This window comes from Dipodomys ordii, unplaced genomic scaffold (genome assembly GCF_000151885.1).
Source record: "Dipodomys ordii isolate 6190 unplaced genomic scaffold, Dord_2.0 Scaffold2, whole genome shotgun sequence".
Classification (NCBI taxonomy): Eukaryota; Metazoa; Chordata; class Mammalia; order Rodentia; family Heteromyidae; genus Dipodomys; species Dipodomys ordii.
In genome coordinates this window covers 24,029,919-24,053,436 of record NW_012267218.1, presented here as the reverse complement: position 1 = coordinate 24,053,436, position 23,518 = coordinate 24,029,919, and the positions used below count along the sequence as shown (strand labels likewise).

Genomic DNA, 23,518 nt, shown 5'->3' with positions numbered 1-23,518 from the left:
GCGGGCCACCCTCTTCCTGCCGCCAGGTGAGTGCCTGTGGCCTCGCTGCTGCTCACGTGTTAGTGCCCTGGGTCCTCTGCAAAGAGGTGACTTGCAACGAGGGGTGGTAAAAAGACAGGAATGGGGAGAAGGAATTGAATGAATGGGACTTAAGGCCATGAGGAGGGGAGAGGAGAATGAAACCCTTCATAAGTAGTTGCAGCTTTCCTTTCCTAAATTCTTGCTTGCTTCTCAGTGTCACACCTTTTCTACCACGCCCACAGTTAGGTTTAGGTTGGTGGGAAGTAGCAGTTACAGTAAGAGGGAGCCTTTTCTATCAACTGGCAACGTGCTGAGAATCTTGGATCAACACTTAACTGCCAATGACTCTTTAGTAATCAAGGAAAGGACAAATAAAACTACAGAGCACATTCATTACACAGCCTCCAGGGTGACAATGCATTATCAGTCTGTCCTCACAATTGTTGACAAGTACCTGGAGGAAAAGAAACTCCTCCATACATCTAGGAGTGGAAGTTTTCAGGTATGGTATTCAGTTAGTTTTCCGTTAGATAGATGATATGTCATTCTACCTATTCACAACCCATGGTATATCAGGAGGCAAGTGCTTTACAAACAGCCCAAATGTGCACCACCAACAGACCTGATGAGTGAATGGAGGCAGATTTCCAGCTGTCAAAGTGATTGGACCACAGCTGCAAGAACCAACACAGAGGAGTCTCAAGCAATCAACCCCCCCCCCAGACACCACACCCACAGTTCCCTCACTGAGATAAGGTTCACAAAAAGCCAACTGAGAAGGGTGATATTGTAAAGAAAACCAAGAGAAGTACACAGAATCCAGGATGGTGGGAAGGGAGAAAGGGGGCCAGATGCAGTGATGCCTCTCAGGTGCTTGCTGAGTTCTTGGGAATGTTAGACACACTTTCTCTAATGTGAAAATATCCCATACCCAGACTTATGCAGGATGAATGTAGCCTTTGGAGTCTGTGTCCATTCACTTAGCAGGCTGCATGTGAAATTCATTATTTTTTTTTCTAGTATCAGGCATGTATACTAGGCAAATGTGCTCCTCAGTGAGCTGTATCCGTGGCCTATGAAGTGTTAATAACAAAAAACACTCTGTGTTCTTTTTAAAACTCTGGGGTTTTGAGATTCTGAGTGTGCAGGAGATGTGGATTTAGTTTTAGCCACCTTAGTCTTTCAACATTTTTTTTTATTATTTATATATATATATATTTTGTTGTTGTTGTTGTTGTTGTTGTTGTTGGTCGTGGGGCTTGAAGTCAGCCTGGGCGCTGTCCCTCAGCTCTTCAGCTCAAGGTTAGCACTCTACCACTTGAGCCACACTGCGACTTCTGGTTTTCTGAGTGGTTTATTGGAGATAAGAGTCTCCTGGAATTTCCTGCCCAGGCTGGCTTTGAACTGCAATCCTCAGATCTCAGCCTCCTGAGTAGCTAGGATTACAGGTGTGAGCCACTAACACCTGGCTTCTTTCAACATTTTTAACAGTGGAAAACCTGATCATCCTCATGGCTTTTGATACCACTGCCAAGAGTTTCAGGAATTGTTTACTATTCTGCATTGTCTTTTTTTTTTTTTTTTTCCAAGAACCTGGGCCCTATCCAGGGATTGTGGACTTGTTTGGAGTTGGAGGAGGCCTCCTGGAGTATCGAGCAAGTCTGCTGGCTGGGAAGGGTTTTGCTGTGATGGCGCTGGCTTATTACAACTATGACGACCTCCCCAAGGGCATGGATACCATGCATGTTGAGTACTTTGAAGAAGCTCTGAACTTCCTGCGCAATCACCCTGAGGTTAGATCTCTGAGTTTTCTGGGCTATATAACATTCATTCACGATCTGTCTCTGCCTAGCATTATCTTCACTGCCTCTCTCTCTGTGTGTGTGTGTGTGTGTTGGTATTGGGGTTTGAATTTAGAGCTTTGTGGTTTCTAATATTAGAGCCTTGTGCTCTCTTTGTGTGTGTGTGTGTGTGTGTGTGTGTGTGTTGGTATTGGGGTTTGAATTTAGAGCTTTGTGGTTTCTAATATTAGAGCCTTGTGCTCTCTATTCCTCATGGCTGGCCCTCTACAACTTGACCCATACCTCCACTTTTGGCTTTTGGCTTAATTGAACATGAGAGTTTTGTTTTTGTTTTTTGTTTTTGTCATTTGTGGGGCTTGAACTCAGGGCCTGGGTTCTGATCCTGAGCTCTTTTGCTCAAGGCTGGTGCTCTACCATTTTCAGCCACAGCACCACTTCCTATTTTCTGGTGTTTAATTGGAGATAAAAGTCTCATGGACTTTCTTGCCCCCAGCTGGCTTTGAACCACAATGCTCAGATCTCAGCATCCTGGATAGCTAGGATTATAGGTATGAGCCACCAGTACCTGGCCAAACATGAGAGTTTTAAGGAATTGTCTGTCTTCAAAGCGTGATTCTCAGATCTCAGCCTCCTGAATAGCTAGATGTGTAAGTGTGAGTCAGCAGCTCCTGGATGATTCTGTCAGTTTCTTTTTTTTTTTGGGGGTCCAGTCATGGGGCCTGAACTCTGGGCCTGGAAGCTGTCCCTCAGCTCTTCAGCTCAAGGCCAGCACTCTACCACTTGAGCTACAGTGCCACTTCCGGCTTTTTTCTTTTTGCTTATGTGGTGCTGAGGAATCGAACCCAGGGCCTCATGCATGCAAGGCAAGCACTGTACCACTGTGCCACCTTCCCAGCCCAGTTCTGTCGGTTTCTATTTTCATGTCTTTAATTCCTCTTTTCTTGTTGGAAATCCTAGGGCATTAAAATGTCCTTAATTACCAGTGCTGTGATGTATGAATCAAAAGGTCATTTATTTATGACATAGAACACTGGGTTACAAGGACAGGAGTTATTCTTGTAGGACATTCAAAATCCACCAAACTACTGTTGATAGCATTGAATGGGGATTGAGGAAAAAGAAACAAATTTTCCCACCGATTTTGTAATGAACAGGAACAGAAAATCAAGGCAGTGGCCAGGTGCTGGTGGCTCACGCCTGTAATCCTAGCTACACAGGAGGCTGAGATCTGAGGATTGCTCTTTGAAGCCAGCCAGGGGAGGCAAGGCCTTGAGACTCTTATCTCCAGTTAACCACAAGGAAACTTTAAATGGCACTGTGGCTTAAAGTGGTAGAGCTCTATCCTTGAGTGAAAAAGCTAAGAGACAGCCCAGGTCCTGAGTTCAAGCCTGACAGCCAACAACATCAACAAAAAAATGTCAGGGCAGTAGCTATTTTGGCTGAGGTCACAAATGGTCACTAATAGAGCAGAAAGTACTTGAAGGGAAAGAGCCAGTAAAGAAAATACAATACAGGTGGAAAGGAGGCGGGAAGAATCCCAGGAGGCAGTCCTAGAGAATGGTGTTATGGTTTTCCAAGCACAAGCCAATGGTGGCCTTTGAGAAGGTCAGGAGGGAAACCCAAGAACTTGAGTTCATGTGAAAGTAGGTAGATTAGGCAGTGGGAAATTGAGAATCCCCCATCTGTTTGCTTCAGTTTCCAGGGAATAATGGAAGGCTGAGGGGAATGTAAGGGCTGACGTGGCTGGAGGAGGTAGAAGTTGTGAATGACTCTGGAGATGTAGAAAGCAAAATACCAGTGATGGGTGACACTCTGTATGCTCATTGGGATGAAAGTAAGGTGATCAGCACCCTTGTATATTTTTCCCCAATCCCAACACTGGCCTGACGTAGTGAACAGGGAGATTTCAGTAGACATGGCCTGTTCCAGGCCAATATGAGCAAAGCTGAAGAGTTAAGGGAGTTGAGAGTGTTTGCAAGCTGCAATTACACTGATGAAGCATGAAATCTAAACTAGAAGAGGCGGGAAATTAGAACATGAGAGATAATAGCAATGAAGTAAAGAAGTGGCAGCTGAGTCTCAGGGATTTGGACATGGAAGGGATAAACCAGAAGGGCTGAGCTGGAGGTATTAAAGATAGTGTCCTGAAAATGGAATGTTTAAGCTGTGGATTTTCAGTGATGTACTCATTGATCATAACGAGTTAAAGTTGTAGCAATGGGAGTTCAAATGGGGTAGATAAAAGATTACAGGTGTGGAGGACTAGGAAGTCCATCTAATAGATCATGATGCAATTGAAGTCACCAAGAATGGTGATGGAGAAATTGTGGAGAGGAAGGAAAATGGGAAGAATCAGTATACCTAGAGAACAGGTAGAGCCCAGAGATAGGCCCAGGTCCACCTGAGCCAGCTGGGCACCTCTCACTCCACTGCCCTGTCTGAGGACTCATTCTCTCTCTGTTTTGTGTCTCTTTCTCAGGTAAAGGGTCCAGGAATTGGGCTCCTTGGGAATTCCAAAGGAGGCGAACTCAGCCTTGCTGTCACCTCTTTCCTGAAGGGTGTCACGGCTGCTGTCATAATCAATGGCTCTGTGGCTGCTGTTGGGGGAACCATACACTACAAGGATGAGTCTGTGCCCCCTGTGAGTTTGCTCAGGAATCGAGTCAAGTTCACAAAAGATGGCATCATGGATGTGATAGAAGGCCTGCAAAGCCCTTTGGTAGAAGAGAAGAGCTTCATTCCTGTGGAAAGGTCTGACACTGCCTTCCTGTTCCTTGTGGGTCAGGATGACCACAACTGGAAGAGTGAGTTCTATGCAATTGAGGCCTCTAAGCGCCTGGAGGCCCATGGGAAGGCAAAGCCCCAGATCATTCTTTACCCTGAGGCAGGGCACTATATTGAGCCCCCTTACTTCCCTTTGTGCAGGGCAGCCATGCACCTCTTGGTTGGGGCTAATATCTTGTTTGGAGGAGAAGCCAAGGCTCATGCAGTGGCCCAAGTGGATGCGTGGAAGCAACTCCAGACTTTCTTCCACAAACACTTGGGCTGAAGTTAGGAGGCACTCTAATGAACACAGGGAAAAAGATAAAAATATATTCTAAGAACATCAGTTAAAATTACTCCAGTTGAAATTTTATTATTGTTTTGTTTTGGTATTTTTGTGCTGGTTCTGAGGCTTGAACTCAGCCTGGGTGCTGTTCCTGAGCTTTTGGGATTTTTTGCTCAAAGTTAGCACTCTACCACTTGGGCCACAGATCCAGATCTCAGCCTCTTGAGGAGCCAGGAGGACAGCCACCCGTGCCAAGCTATTTCAAGTCTTTTAAGGTTTTTTTTTTCCTCTCTAAATAAGTGCCTAACCAAGTGTAGTAGTACACATAATCCTACCACTTGTGAGGCTGAGACAGAAGGATCATATGTTCAAAGCCAACTTGACCTGTATGGTTTGTTTGAGACCTTGTCTCATACAATCACAAACAAAAAGTGCCTATCCAAAAAATGATGTCCTGAATGAATGTTTATTTAAAAATTGGACCAATACACACAAAGCTGTTGTGTCCTCTAATGTTTGGAAGTTTTACTACGATTATCCTCCCTCCTAGGAGTGGCCTTTTGGTGGGTAACTTTGATCTGTATCTTTTCAGATGTTATGTTTAAAGGTACATGCATGTATCAATAAAAGAGAAGCTTTTTATTCTGTAAATGTCATTTGATGGCAATCTTTTTGTTGTTGTTGTTGGTTGTTGGGGGCTGAACTCTTGGCGTGGGCACTGTCCCTCAGCTCTTCAGCTCAAGGCTAATGCTCTACCACTTGAGCCACAGTGCCATTTCCACCTTCTTTCTGCTTATGTGGTGTTGAGGAATCAAACCCAGGGCCTCATGAATGTGAGGTAAGCACTCTACCACTGAGCCAACTTCCCAGCCCAATTTGATGGCAATCTTGTTTTCATAAAATAATCAAGTATTGGGAGAAAGATCATCTTTTACCTGATACAAGCCCTGTGCCACCATAGCATGTGTGACTGCCAAACCATTTCCTTCTACGAAAGAACCAAGCATCAAGGGAAGAAAACAGTGCTTCCAGCATGCACCTGCTGTGCCACACAACCCTTCCATGCAAGTAAAGGAATGAGTGCAAGCCAAGGCCTTCATAGCATCTTTTTTTTTTTGTAGGTCATGGGACTTGAATTCTGGGCCTGGGCGCTGTCCCTCAGTTCTTCAGCTCAAGGCTAGTGCTCTACCACTTGAGCCACAGCGCTACTTCTGGGTTTTTGAGTGGTTTGTTGGAGATAAGAGTCTCATGGGCTTTCTTGCCCTGGCTGGCTTTGAACCGTGATTCTCACATCTCATTCTCCTGAGTAGCTAGGATTACAGGCATGAGCCACCGGTGCCCTTCATAGCATCTTAAGGCTCAAGTAATCTGCCAGGGTAGGTGACTAGTATTAAAGCTAGGATTTCCTCTTATATCTCACTCATCTCTGCATTCATAGATGAAGCCCTTATAACAAAAACAGGTTAGCAGGAGAAAAATCATAGAAATTGATTTAATGTAAGTTTTGCATGACATAGAAGTCTTCAGAAGTGAAGTCCCAAAGGAATAGAGAAACCTAGCTATTTTATGCTCATGTTGAGGAAGTGTATAATTGTGGAGAAATCTCTTTGGACAAAGGAGGTATGATGTAAATAAAGGTGATCAACTAGAGGGAATATAGTAAGGCATAGTCAGATTCTTCTCAGTATTCCTGTCTCCGCCCCCCCTTATTTTTATTTATTTATTCATTCATTTATTTTTATGTTTAATTGGTGGTACTGGGGTTTGAACTCTGGGCTTCTCACTTACCTAGCTGACACTCTCCCATTTGAGCCATACCTCCAGCCCTGCATTTTCCTGGTTATAAAGTCTTGTGGACTTTTCTTCCTCAACTGGATTCAAGCCATAAAACTACAGATCTCAGTCTCCTGACTAGCTAGTGTTAAAGGCACGAGCCTCTGGCACCTAGTTATATTCCATAACTATATCCTTCCTGCCTCCCCTCTTCAACACCCTCCACTTTTTTTTAGGACAGGGTCTTGCTGCATAGCCCAGGCTGACCTCAAAATCATGATCCTCCTACCTTAGTCTCCCTCCCCAGTGTTGTATTACAGGTGTGCATCACTATACCTGGCAAGATATGCCTTTCTCTTATTTGGTTTTGTTTTGTTTAGTAATGCTTGGGATAGAACCTAGTGCAAGTGTTCTACCAACAAACTATCTCCCCAGCCTAGAATGTTCCTTCTATACAGAGAGAGTACAGAGGAAAACTCAGCCAAACTCAGCTTCTACTATGTTCTCACACAAAATTACTCCAACACCGGATGTGCAGGGGGTTCCCACATACTAAGCAAACAATTAGTTCTGCAGCAATAATTCACCTCAGTTCGGACAGTCAGTGTCTGATCCCACAGGCTAGTGACCCATATCCCAAGATGGCCTACCTCTGCCCACCAGTTAGGTTCAATTGCAAGCCCCAGTGGTTTTACCTGGCATAATGTAGTATAAACTGAGTTTCCTACAACCCCCTTCTTGAGTTCAGTTAATTTTCTAGAGTAGCCCATACAAGTCAAGAAAACACAGGTTCATTATGAAAGACACAGATGAAGAGAGATGGTAGGGCTGCTAGTCTTCCATAGTTCTCCAAGAGGGCTACCCTTCAGGAGCCTCTACATGTTCAGTCATGTGGAAGCTCTCCAAACCCTATCCCTTTGGTCTTTTTCTTGTTGCTGCTGTTTTGTTTTGTTTCTGGTACCCATACTGGGCTTGAACTCTTGTTAAAGCTCTATTACTTGAGCCACACTTCCACATGCTGTTGTTTTTTTCATTGTATATATGGTGAACTATGGACAACTATAATTTAACGTTAGTAAACTGAGGTTGAAAACCCAGAAGGCCTGTCTATTCAGATTTTTTTCAGTCATCTCTATACAGTCTTGTTTTCTCCAAAATACCTCCTCAAACAGGGGTACTACAATCTTCCCTGAGACAAAGCAGTTCAGAGAATTTCTGTGTAGACAACTTCAAGATACCATAATAAAGAACTCTTACAGCTCAAAGGTGAAATCATAACCCTTATAAAATAGTGATGAGAAGTCTGACCTTCTCCTCACAAGTTAAACTTACCCTTGGCATATGACCTAAAAATTCCAGTCCTAGTTATGAGTCTGAGAGAAATGAGAACATAAGACTACAAAAAAACCTCATATGTAGACATCCATAGTAACATTATTCATAGTAGCCAAGAAGTGGCAACCATCAATGAATAATTACAAGTTAAATATACAAAGAATGGAATATTACTAGACAATAAAGAGGGAACAAAGTACTCATACATAGATGTTATCATGTAACATGGATTGCCCTTGGAAACATGGCAAGTCAAAGGAGCAAGACACATGCTCTGGGAAGAAAAGGGGGCTGAAATTGATTGTAATACCTTATATACACGTGTGAAAGTGTCACAATGATCCCCCCAGTGTACCTATCATGCCAATGAATATTTTAATCAAAATAAAAGTTAAACATGAAAAAAATAAGGCAAATGAATAATTGCCAAGGGCTACACAGAGAGAATTGGAGAGGAATGGCAAGTGGACTGCTAATGAGCATAGCAATTTTCTGGGGTGATGGAAATGTAGCAGAATTAAATAATAATGTACAGCTTTGGGAATATGCTAAAATCATGGAAATGAATTCATTTAAGTGAATTATGTGGTATGAATTATTTAAAAATATGTACATCGAAAAAAAAATATGTACATCGAGCCGGGCACTGGTGGCTCACACCTGTAATCCAAGCTACTCAGGGAGGCTGAGATCTGAGGATCGTGGTTCAAAGCCAGCCCAGACAGTCCAGTCAGGAAAGCCTGTGAGACTCTCATCTCCAGTTGACCACTAGAAAACTGGAAGTGGCACTGTGGCTCAAGAGGTTGAGTGCTCACCTTGAGCTGAAGAGCTGAGGGACAGCACCCAGGCCCAGAGTTCAAGCCCCATAACCAACAACACCAAAGACAAAAAAATGTATATTGTATTTATGTATGCTTTTAGATCTTTGCTATATGGCCTCAGATGGACTCAAACTCAAGATCCTCCTGCCTCAGCCTCCTGAGTGCTGGGTTTATAGACATGTATCACTACACCCAACCCTAAATGTTATTTTAAAAAATTAGACACATTTATAGGTTTGAAACCAGCTAAATAAAAACTTTGATCAAGTAAAAAACAAAAAAGGAAAGCCAGGTGCCAGTGGCTCACGCCTATAATCCTAGCTACTGAGGAGCCTGAGATCTGAGGATTGTGGTTCAAAGCCAGCCCAGGCAGGAAAATCCGTGAAACTCTTATCTCCAATAAACCACAAGAAGCCGGGCGCTGGTGGCTCACGCCTGTAAGCCTAGCTACTCAGGAGGCTGAGATCTGAGGATCGTGGTTCAAAGCCAGCCCAGGCAGGAGAGACTGTGAGACTCCTATCTCCAATAAACCACCAGAAAACCGGAAGTGGCGCTGTAGCTCAAGTAGTAGAGCACTTGCCTTGAGCTGAAGAGCTGAGGGACAGTGCCCAGGCCCAAAGTTCAAGCCCCACGATCGACAAAAAAAATAAATAAATAAACCACAAGAAAACTGGAAGTGGTATTGTGGCTCAAGCGGTAGAGCCTTGAGCTGAAGCGCTGAGGGACAGTGCCAAAGCCCAGAGTTCAAGCCCCACCACCGAAAAACAAAAAAAGGAATGTTTTCATTTATTTGAAATGCAAGTTGAAAAACCAAAAATATTGTGTATAGATACAAACACGATAAAACTATAAATAAAAAAGTCTAAAGATAGGTGCCAGTGGTTCATGCCTAAACAGGCTACTCAGGAGGCTGAGATCTGAAGATTTAGGTTCAAAGTGAGCCTGAGAAGAAAAATCCTTGAGATTCTTATCTTCAGTTAACCAGCAAAAAGCCAGAAGTGGAAGCTCAAACAGTACAGCCATGCTAGACATGAGGAAGAAAGCTGAGCTGAGAGCATAAAGCCTGGAATTCAAGGCCCAGTACTGGAACAATAACAAGAACAGTCTAAGGAATAAATAAACACAAAATTAAAAGGGTTGATCACCCCTGGGTATTGTCAGAATGGAGTGCAGGAGGACTTTAGAGGCAAAGGTAATATGCTAGTTCTAAACCAAGTATCAGTCATATTATTTTTCTTTAAAACTTCACGTACTTTGCAATTATTTGCCTAATCTGTTCAGTATTTAATTTTTTAAAAAGAATAATACAAATTTTAAGAGAGAAGAAAGGAGAAAGAGAGACAAACAGAGGGCATTCCAGGAAAATCACATCTTAGCCCAGGATTTACTTTATTCCTTAACTGTCTTAGTTGCCTACCTCCATTTGGTACTACTCTGGAATCCCCAAATGACTCATATAAAGGGAACAGCAGGTAAAGGACTATTCTAAGGGGATGGGTAGAATCATCTGTCTCTCTATCTATCTGCCCATTTATCTTTCTGTCTGTCTATCTATATCTATCTATTTTTAAACACATCTCTCCATTTCATTTCACTCTGTTATGAAAAGAATCAATAACAATGACTGTTAGTGTTATGCTCACCTTTGGTCCTCAGCTCCACCCGCACCTGGGCCCCCTCTCATTCCTGGAGTTCTCGCCACACAGCTGACCCCCTCCCTCTCTCTGCCCAGACCCACCTGAACTCCCATCTACCTCACTTCCTTTCCCCTTAGACCCTTCTGCTACCTGGATAGTGATGGAGGCCATGTGCTCCCTCTTGGGGGGAATATGGCTCCTCTAATAAACCTTATAATAATCTTTCTCCTGTGCCTGCCTGCCTCTGCGTCGTCCCCTGGGATGGATGTGTCCAATCCTCTTTCAGTGACTTCAAGGGGAGCCATATATCTCTGTGCTATTTTTCAAGTCTATCTAGCTTTTCAAATCTGTCTTCTATAAGACCTGACTAGATTGATCTCATCTGACTATCCTTACCCAACATATGATGTGTTTCAAGTCTCAAATGTGTCTTAGAATAAATAACAAGTGGCAGCGACCTAAAAATACCAAAATTTCCAAAAGAACAATAGATGTGTTTGTCAGCTTTTTGTTACTATAACACATACCCGAGCTAATAAATGTATTGATAAGACAGGTCTATTTTGGCCTATACTTTCAAAGGTTTCCGTCTGTGATTGATTAATGATGTGATTTTTAAGTCCATATTAAAGCAGCACATCATGGAGGGAGCATGCGGAGGAGTAAAACTGGTAACTTCATGCTGAGTCAGTAAGAAAAAGACAAGCCCAAGGTCTCATAATCCCCTTTGAAGTTATGCCCCGATGACCTAAAGGCCTCTCACAATGCTCACCTCTTAAAGTTTCACCACCTTCAGTAGCACCATAGACTAAGAACTAAGCTTTTAATATATGTACCTTTGGGGACCTCTCTTTCTCTCTCTCTCTCTTTCCCTCCCCCCCCCCCATCCAGGGGCTTGAACACTAGCCCTAGACATTGCCCCTAAGCTTTTATGCTCAAGGGTAGCACTTAACCCACAGTTACACTTCCAGCTTTTTTTTTTTTTTTTGGTCTGTTGTTGGGCTTGAACTCTGGGCCTGGGTGCTGTCTCTCAGCTCTTCAGCTCAAGGTGAGCACTCTACCACTTGAGCCACAGCGCCACTTCCAGTTTTCTGAGTGGTTTATTGGAGATAAGAGTCTCCTGGGCTGGCTTTGAACCGTGATCCTCAGTTCTTAGTCTCCTGAGTAGCTAGGATTATAGGCGTGAACCACCAGGCGCCCTACCATTTCTAGCTTTTTGATGGTTAACTGGAAATAAGAGTCTCATGAACTCCCTGCCTGGGCTGGCTTTGAACCATAATCCTCAGATCCCAGACTCCTGAATAGCTAGGCATGAGGCCACTAGTGTCTAGCTTACCTACATATTCTTAAACATTTGAGCACATGGCTTTCTTCTAAGGCCAAACAAATGCCATTTAGGTATCCAAAGACATTACTACTTCGTTGTCAAGTTCAAGGATAGAGTGAAAAAGAGATATTGCTCCCTATAGGACAATGTGGTTAAATGTAGCAAGAGTCAAGGCAGAGATGGAAACAGGTTTTAAAGTCTCCACATTCTTCTCCATTGCAATTTCATTTTTTTCCCTCCCAGGTGTCAGCCTGTAAATTATCAGTGACCCAAGAACCACCATCAGATGCAGAAGCACCAACACTGTATAGACCAAGGTTTCATCCTAGCAGCTGAAATTGTCTTGCTTCCCAGAGTCCTTTATAGCCACGATGTATGCAGTGTAGTAAGAAAACAGGTCAGGGACTCATCTCATTCTCCCAACTGCTACCTCCCTTTTAGAATCTCATTTCCTGGAAGTGGCGCTGTAGCTCAAGTGGTAGAGCGCTCCCCTTGAGCTGAATTGCTGAGGGACAGCGCCCAGGCCCAGAGTTCAAGCCCCACGACCGACAAAAAAAAAAAAAAACAAATTCAGCAAAAAAAAATCTTTCCACTTCAAATCAAATAGAATCTCATTTCCCACCTTTTTCCAGTACATTTTAGTTCTACAATCCTTATATCATTACTTTCACTGTGGTCTTCTCAAATTGCTCCTGAATTACACACATAAGCCAGAATTCTCACTCTTAAAGCAGACCAGTAAACTGTGCTGAGTATTCAATTAGGTAAGAATAGGTTAGGGTGGTGGGGAGGGGAAAATCTTCTCCAGATCCTGGCGCTCACCTGTAGTCCTGGCTACTCAGGAGGCTGAGATCTGAAGATCACAGTTGAAAGCCAGCACAGGCAGGAAACACTGTGAGATTCTTTTTTTTTTTTTTTTTTGGGTCCGGTTGTGGGGCCTGAACTCTGGGCCTGAGCGCTGTCCCTCAGCTCTTCAGCTCAAGGCTAGCGCTCTACCACTTGAGCCACAGCACCACTTCCGGCTTTTTTCTTTTTGCTTATGTGGTGCTGAGGAATCGAACCCAGGGCCTCAGGCATGCAAGGCATGCGCTCTACCACTGAGCCATCTTCCCAGCCCCTGAGATTCTTATCACCACTCAGAAAACCAGAAGTGGCACTGTGGCTCAAGTGGTAGAGAGGTCACCTTGAGCTGAAGAGCTGAGGGACATTACCCAGGCCCAGAGTTCAAGCCCCACAACCAACAAAAATAAATAAATAAATAAATAAATAAAAATAAAGATCCCAATTATGTTAACTGGGACCATGCTCAGGAGGTAAAGGGAACAATGTTCCTGTGGGAACAATGCTGATTAGTTGAAATCTGTTATGGATTTGTAGTCCCATGAGAGGGCAAAAATCATATTTCACAACTTCAGTGTTAAGATCACATAACATAGTCATCAAGGATGGATCTGATGGACCTGTCAGAGTCTGACTGATAGTGACAATACCGTAGAAATATGGCCATAAGTGTTGAACCTGAACCCCACTTGAGGGTCAGAGAGAGGCCAAGCCACAACCATATTTTCATCACTTCCTAAATGTCACCCTTGCCTCATAGTTATTCTGTTTTCCTTCTTCAGGTGGCACCAGAGGAAAAGAGTATGGCTTGGTAAGAGATCACCTTTTACCAGTCACCTTCAATGTAGCAGGTACCCACGTTTCATGCTACTGGCACATCACAAGTACCAGTAGATGAGGCCAAGCCATCTGAATTTCAGATTTCTGAGCAAAAATTGCAGGCTAATCAGCTGGGAAACTCAGTGAGGAGTTTCCAAATGCAATTAATGAGGGAAATGGGACTTGAATTTGGATGTGTTAGTTAGTATAAGCTGCGAAATCCAAAGCAGTTTAGAGAGTGTCTTATTTCAGCAGGTAGAGAATAGTAGGCACCAATGGATTGGTTTCAACTGAACTAATAGTTTACGAAGTATATTGTAAGCAAGGAACTGATGGATCATGTCTATAAATCCTAGCTCCTTGTGAAGCTTCAAACAAGAAGGCATGGATCCTGGTCAGTCTAAGCAGAAAGTATTTATAAGGCCCCTTCTTCACCCACAGCTGGACACAGTAGTGTGGGTCCACCATCCTAAGCTGTGTGGGAGGCTGAGAATGAGAGGTTCACAATTCCATGCCAACTGAGGCTGAAAAGTCAATGAAACTGTCTCACTGGAAGGAAGCTAGACACAGTAGTTCTCACCTGCAAACCTAGCAATTATAGAAAGTGTTAAAGTAGGCAGAATAAGGCTTATAATCCCAGGTGGGAAGTGAGACCTATCCTAAAAATACAGTCAGTGTAAAGCAAGTTGGAGGTTGCTAGTTGCCTAGCAAGAGGAAGGGGTTAAGCTTAAACCCCCAGAAAAATATACTGTAGCTAAGTATAGACTATGGGTACACACCCATAGCCCAAAGCTGCTTGAGTCAGGATAGTTACTTGAGCCCAGGAGTTCAAGTCTAGTCATGGAAGCATAGTGAGAACTTTGGGTTAGGAATGTGGTTTAGGGGGTAGAGTGGGGATAGAACATCTGCTTAGCAAGCACATGGTCCTTACCAAGCACTTCCCCCAAACTGAGAATGAAAAAAAATGGAACTGCAGACTGTGAAAAAATATTGCAAAGCACATGTGCAACTAAGAACTCATATCCAAGCTGGGCGCTATGGCTCATGTCTGTAATCCTATAATTATAGCTATTTAGGAGGCTGAGATCTAAGGATTGCAGTTCAAAGCCAGTCCAGGCAGGAAAGTTCATTCGATGCTTTTGGTTTTTTTTTTTGGTTGTGAGCATTGAAATCAGAGTCTGGGCATGTTGGTATCCATGAAGAACATCTGAAATTCTCACTACTAATGAGACTGAAGTTTGATATAGCCATTTTAGAAGATGGTTTGTCATACCATTCCCAAAAATCTATGTGGTATTGGGTTGAATACTGGCATCCATACAAATACTAGCAAATTGATGTTCATAGGAACTACATTCATAAGTGGCAAGGCTCAGAAGCAGCTAAGATGTCCTTTAGACCATATTCTTTGGGTGGGTTCTCTACTCCTACAAAAACTTTAAGGCCAACTGTGTTTAGGTCTTCACTAAATTGCTTCAGAATCTCCTAATAATCAGTAGATAATAATCAGTAGATCCTAGTAAGTATCAACTAAAAGAAACAATGCTGAAAAAATCCTAAGGGCTCATAGAAAGCCCAATATAATTTATAGCCAGACCCCTGAGCATTCTATATTATATTAACTACAGGGTTGCAGGATAAAGGCAGGAGGACACATCGTGCAGGCTGAATTGAGAAAGCGAGGCCTAACATGAAGATTCTCCTTCAGTGTGACATTAGGAGAGTTGGATGCTATACTTCTTGTTTGGGGAGATTATGACAGTTACTATAATAATTTCGAGAACAAATGCTGTCAAATAAAAGAGAAAATTATAACAGAAAGAAGAAGGAATGATTTAAAAAAGGCATTAGAGGCATGAAGAGGCTGAGATCTGAAGATTGTAGTTTGAAGCCAGCCTGGGCAGGAAAGTCTGATTTCCAATAAACTACCAAAAAAAAATATGGAGATAGAGTTTGGCTTAAGTTGGTAGGGTGCCAGCCTTGAGCAAAAGAAATTCAGGGACAGTGGCCAGGTTTTGAGTTTAAGCCACAGAACCAGCACACAAAAACTGGCATTCCTTTTTTTCTCAATTTACATCCTAGAGTTAGAACTACTGCAGGGCACAGATGGTGTTGGTGGTGAACAGAGATGGCGGGGGGGGGTGGTGGTGGTGTATATTTGGTAGGCCAATGTGTCATTTCTGTTTATATAACAGTGGCATGGCCCAGCCATTCGATCATACTTTCTCGTGATTTCATAAAGTTGCAAAAGTCACCAGTGTGGCACCTGACAGAGTTAATCTCTCAAACTTCTACGATGAGTTGAAACTAGAGTAAAGGTAATGGCAAGTAGCCAACTAGGTGATTTCATTCAAAGTTCCGGGAAGTAAGCCAACAGAGGACTCAGGAGAATAAGCTCTTTTTTTACCCAGCTAGCCAGTGGGTGTCTTGAAAATCATACCTCCTATTTAACCTAATAACCCTGAATGTAGGGAGTCCTTCTGGAAATATTAAGGAGATGCCCATCACCTGCTGCACTATCTGATTCCTTGAGATACTTTATGTCTGAGGCCAGAAGCTTTGAACCAGAAAAATGGGCATGAATTTCAAGGGATGGTAGACACAATTTCACAAACAATGCAAATTCCTAGAAAATTCCACCCCTGTTTGATTATATGGAGAAGGAGGATCTGATATGGACAGGTTTTTATTAACCCTACATTGGACACAGAGGACTAAATATCTTCTCTAGTGGTTTCATTACTCACAGAGAGAGCCTTGATTATTCTTTTTCTGGAATTGCTACACAAATTGTACAACAATGGTAGAGTTCTTTCTAGATGTCAAACTTCCCTTTGTGTTAATATCACTCATACCATAGGACACATATTATAATCAGGACAATGATTTCTACAAGAGCAAGGTGGGAGAAGAGAGGCACTCAGTACTTGTTTGGTCATTCACAAGACTGAGCAACAGATATGTGGAGACACATGTGGCGGTGAGTGACTGGGAAAGCACTAGAATTCAGCAGAAGAGAGCCTGAGAATGGTGAGATTCAGAGACTAGGGAAAACAGCATAGCAAGAGAAAACAGAGTGCTCTATAACCTGTCTCTGGGTACCACCACCAGGGAAGGGAAAGAGACACCCGAGCCTTAGAACACAGTCTAAATAAATTAGAGTTCTGGGATACATCTCCCTGTGAATGATCTCTCCGGGAGTGCTATATTGGCAATCATCTTGAGAAGGGTCCTGTTGTCTGGGTATGTCCTCCTCTGGGGGTCAGAGACCACAGCCTATTCTCATAGGTGGATCTGTGAACTTTCTGTACCGTCTCTGTGGTGATTGCATCGTGAGATATTCTTGGCTCTTGTCTTGACCATGATCCCTGATAGTTCCATGCCAAGGAGAGTGCTGGCTGCTATGCCGAGGTAAATAGAGGACATTGCCCTCTGGAATTGGCAGAGCAGGCAATCTGCTGGCTGAAAAGCCACATGACCTGTCCTTGTGGTTTCTCAAGGGGCCAATACTGCAGTGGCCAGGATCAAGGGCAGATTGTGAGGTTCTGCCACACCTCTCCCAGCTCAGAGGCATCCAGGGACCCACCACTGCTATAATCCTACCAAGGTCTAGTCTATACAGCTCTGGGGGAGAATATATGCCTAGTGTGGCCCCATTTCACACAAACCCTTCTGGTGTGGAATCTGGCTGAGAGGAATTTCATAGATGCAATAACATGCACTTACACCCCATCACTGGTATCAGGCAGGAACCCCAACTGAAAGAACAAGGTGAAAAACCCCAATCCCAACTCCCTGCCTCTAGGGTACCAGACTAAGAAGACACTGAGATGAGCTTTGTTTGGCATGCTGGAGTAGCTGGACATTACTTACCTAGCTTAAGCTTTTGAGCACCTTGGTTAGGAGGATTTTAATTTTTTTCATAATATTTTAGTTTTTAAATTTGTAGTTATGTTATCTATCTATCTATCTATCTATCTATCTATCTATCTATCTATCTATTTATTGTTTTGTGCTGGTCCCGAGGCTTGCTCATCCTGCCACATAAGCTACAACTCTACTTCTAGCTTTTTGGTACAATTAAATACCAGTTAAGGAGAGAAGAGTTTCATGGACTTTTCTACTTGGGCTGGCTTTGAACTGTAATCCTCATAGTTCAGTCTTCTGAGTAGCTGATGGGAAGCTGCTTTGTGCTCAGAACTTCATGTTGCCCCCATGGCCTACTGACCAGCCTCCTCCAGGTGACTTTATTTGAAAGTGCAAGGCTGTCATCATCAGAAGGATACCTACCATAAAGCTCCAAACAGGACAGTTTGCATCCTAAATCCCAAACTGGACAATAAATCCGCAACAGGACAGGACAGGACAAAGAAATTCCAAAGAAGAAGAGCCTCACCATAGAAAGTATAAAAACTTTAACCCCCATTCTCTATTCTTCATTTCTCTAACCCTGCTCATTGCTACATGGAGTCCCTCTGCAGCCATGATTAAAGCCTGTTCTGGTCTGCTAAGGTCTCTGACTTCTTTCTCTCCTTTTGAAGTAGTGAGCAGGTCTAGCTGCTACCATCTTGGCCACATGGTGGATGGTAGGGTCTGGCATCTTGTCTTCAGGATGGGGGAAGATGAAGCCCCAGCCTCCCAGGTGATGGGCATGCCTGAATCCCTGGAGACAGGGACTGGTACTTGATAATAGGTTGTAAAACCTGTCAGTCAAGTGTCTGGGACTGGGAGTTTCCTGTGGCCCTGTCCAGAGACCTGGCCCTATTTAGTCCTGGACTAGCTCAGGCACCATTATGCCATGCCACATGTCTGTGTGCCTGTCCTGACTCCTGGCTCTTCTCTGATCACCACGGCATCCCAATTCAGCATCAGAGTGTTGTTGGTATAGTTTTGTTCCTTTTTTCCCTCTTTGGCCTGTTTCCTAACTATGTTAAGTATATTTGCTGGCTGCTAGTCTTCAAGACAGGAGTCCCACCATGCAGTTGCCAGCCTTTTAATAAAGACTCCAAGATTCGATCCTTCAAAATGTGGCTTCTCCATTTTCTCACCTTACAATACTTCCATCTGCTCCATCTTTCCTAATACGCATGACTCAGTTTCCTGACAGCAGCTAAGATTACAGACATGAGCCACCAGCATTGGGTTTATTTAACACATTTAAATTTTGTTTGTTTAATCTTTTGAGACAGATTCTCACCATAGAGTCTGGCCTGGCTTCAAACTCAACCTTCCTGCCTTTCCATCCCAAATGCTAGAATTTCAGGCCTCTGTCACGACCTATATTCCCAGCCTATGAGTGTACTTCTTCCAGTTTCAATTCTCTAACACTTTTCATAATCCATTAAAGTAGGATGACACTAAATCAAATGTATGTAGTGAGATGACTCACTAATAATATAGGAAGCAAGGATCCAGTGTCATTGTTTCTGTCATTATGCAGCCTTTCTGTACTGAGAACACAGCTGAAAGTCAGGAATTGTCAATCACAGACAGGTTCAGGACCCTTTCAGTGAGGCTTTTAGTGAGCACCTTTATATCTGTACAACCAACAAAATTCTTCCCTGGGTTAGCAAAGGACATGAAGTCCTAACCCTTAGTTAGGGGCACAGAAGCTTATGGTTTGGTTTCATTCTGAGCACAGTATATCCTCCATCTGGGTGTTAAAGTCAGTCATCATCACATCACTGAACTGTATGGAGCGGTATCAAACACTGGAACGATATCAAACTCTATCAAACACTGGAACTGTATGGAGCCACCTTCCTCCCATGATCACTGATCATTTTCTATGGTACCTGATGCTTTGCAGACTATGGGCACACCAGACTTGGCTTGTGCCAGCCCTGCTTCTTCCATGCAGCTCCTATTGAAGTAGGGATGCTGGATCTGGCTAGCGCCATCTTGGCCACACAGTAGATGGTGGGAGTTGAGTCTGGCCAGCCCGAATTCTTAGAGGCAGAGGCAGGGACTTGGCCAATAGGTTACTGGATCTGCTGGTCTTAGGTTAGGAACTCTCAAGTTCCCTTTGACCCTGCCCCCTGACCTGACCCTATTTAGGCCTGGACCAGCTCAGGCTCAGGTACGCCCTGTCTCCTGTCTCCACATTCATGTCTTCATGTCTCCTGTCTCTCTTCTGATCAACATGGTATCCCCACTTCAGCTCCCCATCGGCGTTGATCTGGTTTGTTGGTATTGTATTTCTGCTCTTTCTTTCCTCTCCAGCTCTCATGGCTCAGTTTTCTAACAGTGTTAAGTATATTCGCTGGGCTGTAGATCTTTGTGAAAGGAGTCCATCTGCAGATCACCAGCATTCCAATAAAGGTTCCAAACTTGACCTCTCAAAACGTGGCTTCTCTGTTTTATGACTGTACAACACTATATTATACAGGAATTCGATCAGCGAGATATCGAGCAGCCACATTTTGAAAGGCTGAATCATGATTCTATTTTTGAAAGCCAGTGACTGCAAGTGGACTCATGTCCCCCCAAAACTTGCAGTATCGAATGCAGTTATCATAAAGCTTATAAAGGCAAAAACCACAACAGGGCACGTCACATGGTATGGGGACTAGCAAAGTATGCTTTACAGAAGCAAAGCAAGCTATCTATGAGAAACAACCAGGGCAACCAAGGGCAAGTTAGCTAGGAGATACAATCAAGGAAAACCAAGGGCAAATATTCTCTGGAGCAAAACTTTTCTGGAGCTAAACAACCCATGATACATCTGCAATTCAAGCAATGACCCACATTGCCTCTGTAGTTCTCAGAAAGTTCCCATCATCTAGTAAGATGCCAAGATTGGGGGTGAGGACTAGATAGTATTAATTAGATCCAGTATCCATATTTCACCTAGGCTCAGGTCTCCCCAGTGAAGGTGTTCTGAATGGCTGGACGCAGGCCACTTTCTCAGCTGCTTTTCCCTCATGTGTCACTGAGCCATTTCTGTGGGTGTCATAGGAACCAGGGCATTGGGAAGAGGAGGAAGAGCTGCCCGTACAATTTCTGAACTCTGCCTGTACCTTTTAATTTCTATGCTGGGCACTGCAGTGACCCAGGTAAATTCGTTGTGATCTTAAGTTTCCTAGACTGGGAAACTTTCCCAGATTGTTACACATTTTAAAAAGCAAACAAACGGGTATTTCAACTACCCAGAAACAATTGCTCCATTAAGTGGAATGGGGGAAAGGTCAACGGAGCCTAAGACCTAATATGATACTTTTTATTTCAGTTTATTTAAGTACTTATAGAGCTTCTATTCACCCAACACCTTCTTTAGTTCCTTTCTTCACCCTGCTTGGTATCTAGATCAGCTGAGCTGTACAGTTGAGCTCCACCAAAGAGAGGCCACTGGGAGAGATACTGCAGAATGAGAAGAGAATGAAATACATTTATTTATTCAGTCAGCCATGGGGCTTGAACTCAGGTCCTGGGTACTGTCCCTGAACTCTTTTGCTCAAGGTTAGCACTCTACTACCTTGAGCCACAGTGCTACCTCCTGTTTTCTCCTGTTTTATTGAAGATAAAAGTATTACAGACTTTCCTGCCCAGACTGGCTTTGAACCATGATCCTCAGATCCCAGCCTCCTGAGTAGCTAGGATTACAGACAGGAGCCACCTGCACCCAGCAAATAGTTGTATTTAGTGTTCTCCCTCTAGGAAGTCAGAGCTCCTGCAGCTTAGCTTTGCGGCCCAAAGTTCTTCAACGAACCTCACAGGGTCTTTTGCTTCTAATGTTCCTATGCCTTGGCAAATGTCTTAGTTCCTTTAAGAAACACTCCTTGTGTTGCCCAGGTTCCATAAGTCTCTTGCTTTCTGCTAGAAGTGGTCAAACAAACAAGCAACAAAACAAAACAAATAAAAAAAAGCTGAACCTGACACGGAGAGCAATTAGATTTGTGAGGTAAAGAATTCTCTTTCCTTGCAGGAGCATGGGCCCCAGGTTTTTTTTGTTTTTTAAATAGGTTCTTCCTTCAATAACTCTAACAAGCTGTCCAGATAAAGAGAATGTATCCAGAGAGTTACATACTTTGCAAAAAGATCCTCGAGCTATTAAAGAGCAAAGTCATACCAGCAGCCAAAGGTTCTGACTGCACCAAGACTGGCTAACCCTGGAAGCAGATCTCCCCTGAGCTTCAGGAAAGGCTTAAGGGATAAACAGGGATCCCGGCCTTCTTTCTTAATGATCACATGAATTTCAATCACCAAGGATGGCTCTGAACATCCGAGTGGTGGGACTCTCAGCCTTTGTTGTTGCGTCCGTCTCTGTGCCTGTTTCAATACTCAACTATGTGCGTGCCAGGATCAGCATTTGCCCGGGGCAGATGTTCCTGCTTTCAATCAGAAAACTTTTCCTCACCCAAACAAAGCTCACACAGCAGCTGGGAGAGCATCCCGATCCTCAACCAATGGGAAGGAAGCCAGTGCTCTGGCCTCCGCTGCCTGGCGGAGAGACAGGGGCGGGGAGACGCCAGGCTAGTCCATGCGCTGCGGACCCTTCCGGCTGCAGTCGAGATGGCGGCGCCCAGGGTGGTGGTGGAGCCCGCGGGCCGCGTGTGCTGGGACGAGCCGGTGCGCATCGCCGTGCACGGCCTGGCCCCCGAGCAGCCCGTGGCGCTGCGCGCGTCCCTGCGCGACGAGAAGGGCGCGCTCTTCCGGGCCCACGCGCGCTACCGCGCCGACGCCCGCGGCCAGCTGGACCTGCAGCGCGCGCCCGCGCTGGGCGGCAGCTTCGCGGGGCTCGAGCCCATGGGGCTCGTCTGGGCCCTGCAGCCCGACAGGCCCTTCTGGCGCTTGCTCAAGCGGGACGTGCAGACGCCCTTGCTGCTGGAGCTGGAGGTGCTGGACGGCCGCGAGCCCGCCGGGCCCGGCGAGCCCGAGGGCGGGCGCGTGCTGGCGCGGGCGGTGCACGAGCGGCACTTCATGGCGGCCGGGGTGCGGCGGGTGCCGGTGCGCGAGGGCCGGGTGCGGGCCACCCTCTTCCTGCCGCCAGGTGAGTGCCTGTGGCCTCGCTGCTGCTCACGTGTTAGTGCCCTGGGTCCTCTGCATATACCTGTGTAACAACACTCAAGGGGTGCTCCGAAGAATGGGGTGAAGGAATAATGCAGTGGATGGGGAGGTGACCTAGCTGCTCACCTAAGACCCACCGTGAGGAATGGAGAGGAGAGAGATGCTCTCCACAAGTAGTTTCAACTTTCCTACATTCTTTTAGAACTTTAACAAAAAGTTTTCTTCCATGCCCACTGTTAGGCTTAGGTTGGTGGGAAGCAGCAGTTATAGTAGGAGCGAGGTCTGTTTCTATCAACTGGAAATCTGCTGAGATTCTTGGATCAAGACTTACTGCCAATGACTTTATGTTGTTGGTAGTGGGGCTTGAACTCTGGTCTCTGTCTCTCAGCTCAAGGCTAGTGCACTATCACTTGAGACACAGCACCACTTCTAGTTTTCTGTTGGAGATAAGGGTCTCATGGACTTTCCTGCCCAGGCTGGCTTTGAACAGTGATCCTCAGATCTCAGCCTCCTGAGTAGCTAGGATTACAGGTGTGAGAGCAGCATACCGCCTGCCAATGACTCTTTAGTAATAAAACTACAGAGTACATTCATTATACAGCCTCAATAGTGGCAATGAAGAGTTGCAAGTCTGTCCTGTCACGTCTGTCCTGTCACTTGTTGACAGGACAGAAGGAGGAAAAGAAACTGGAGGAAAAGAAACTCCTCCATACAGCTAGGAGTGGAAGTGTTCAGCTATTCTGGGAAAGTTTTCCATTAAATAGATGATATAATTCTATCTGTTCATGATGCATGTGTACCAGGAGGCAAATGCTTTACAAACAGCCCAAATGTGCACCACCAACAGACCTGATGGAGGCAGATTTCCAGCTGTCAAAGTGATTGGACCACAGCTGCAAGAACCAACACAGAGGAGTCTCAAGCAATCAAATCCCTCAGACAGCACATCCACAGTTCCTTCACTGAAATAAGGTTCACAAAAAGCCAAATGAGAGGGTGATATTGTAAAGAAAACCAAGAGAAGTACACAGAATCCAGGATGGTGGGAAGGGAGAAAGGGGGCCAGATGCAGTGATGCCTCTCAGGTG

General features: G+C 44.5%; 2 protein-coding genes across 3 annotated transcripts in view; both read left to right on the top strand.

Annotated features, from left to right (window-relative positions):
• The window catches only part of LOC105985118 (acyl-coenzyme A thioesterase 4-like), a 53,396-nt gene that overhangs the window by 585 nt on the left and 29,293 nt on the right, over positions 1-23,518 (top strand). The window contains exon 2 of one of the 2 annotated variants that reach the window (XM_013015528.1): positions 21,954-22,413. In XM_013015528.1, coding sequence (XP_012870982.1) covers positions 21,954-22,413 — 460 coding nt within the window. The remainder of the gene's footprint in view (positions 1-21,953; positions 22,414-23,518) is intronic. The other variant, XM_013015536.1, reaches the window with a different exon arrangement.
• Positions 2-5,014, top strand: LOC105982888 (acyl-coenzyme A thioesterase 2, mitochondrial-like; the record flags this gene model as incomplete). Its single annotated transcript, XM_013012622.1, has 3 exons — positions 2-26; positions 1,612-1,814; positions 4,303-5,014. Coding segments are annotated over 3 exons (798 nt in total), but the record flags the coding sequence as incomplete, so codon positions are not given.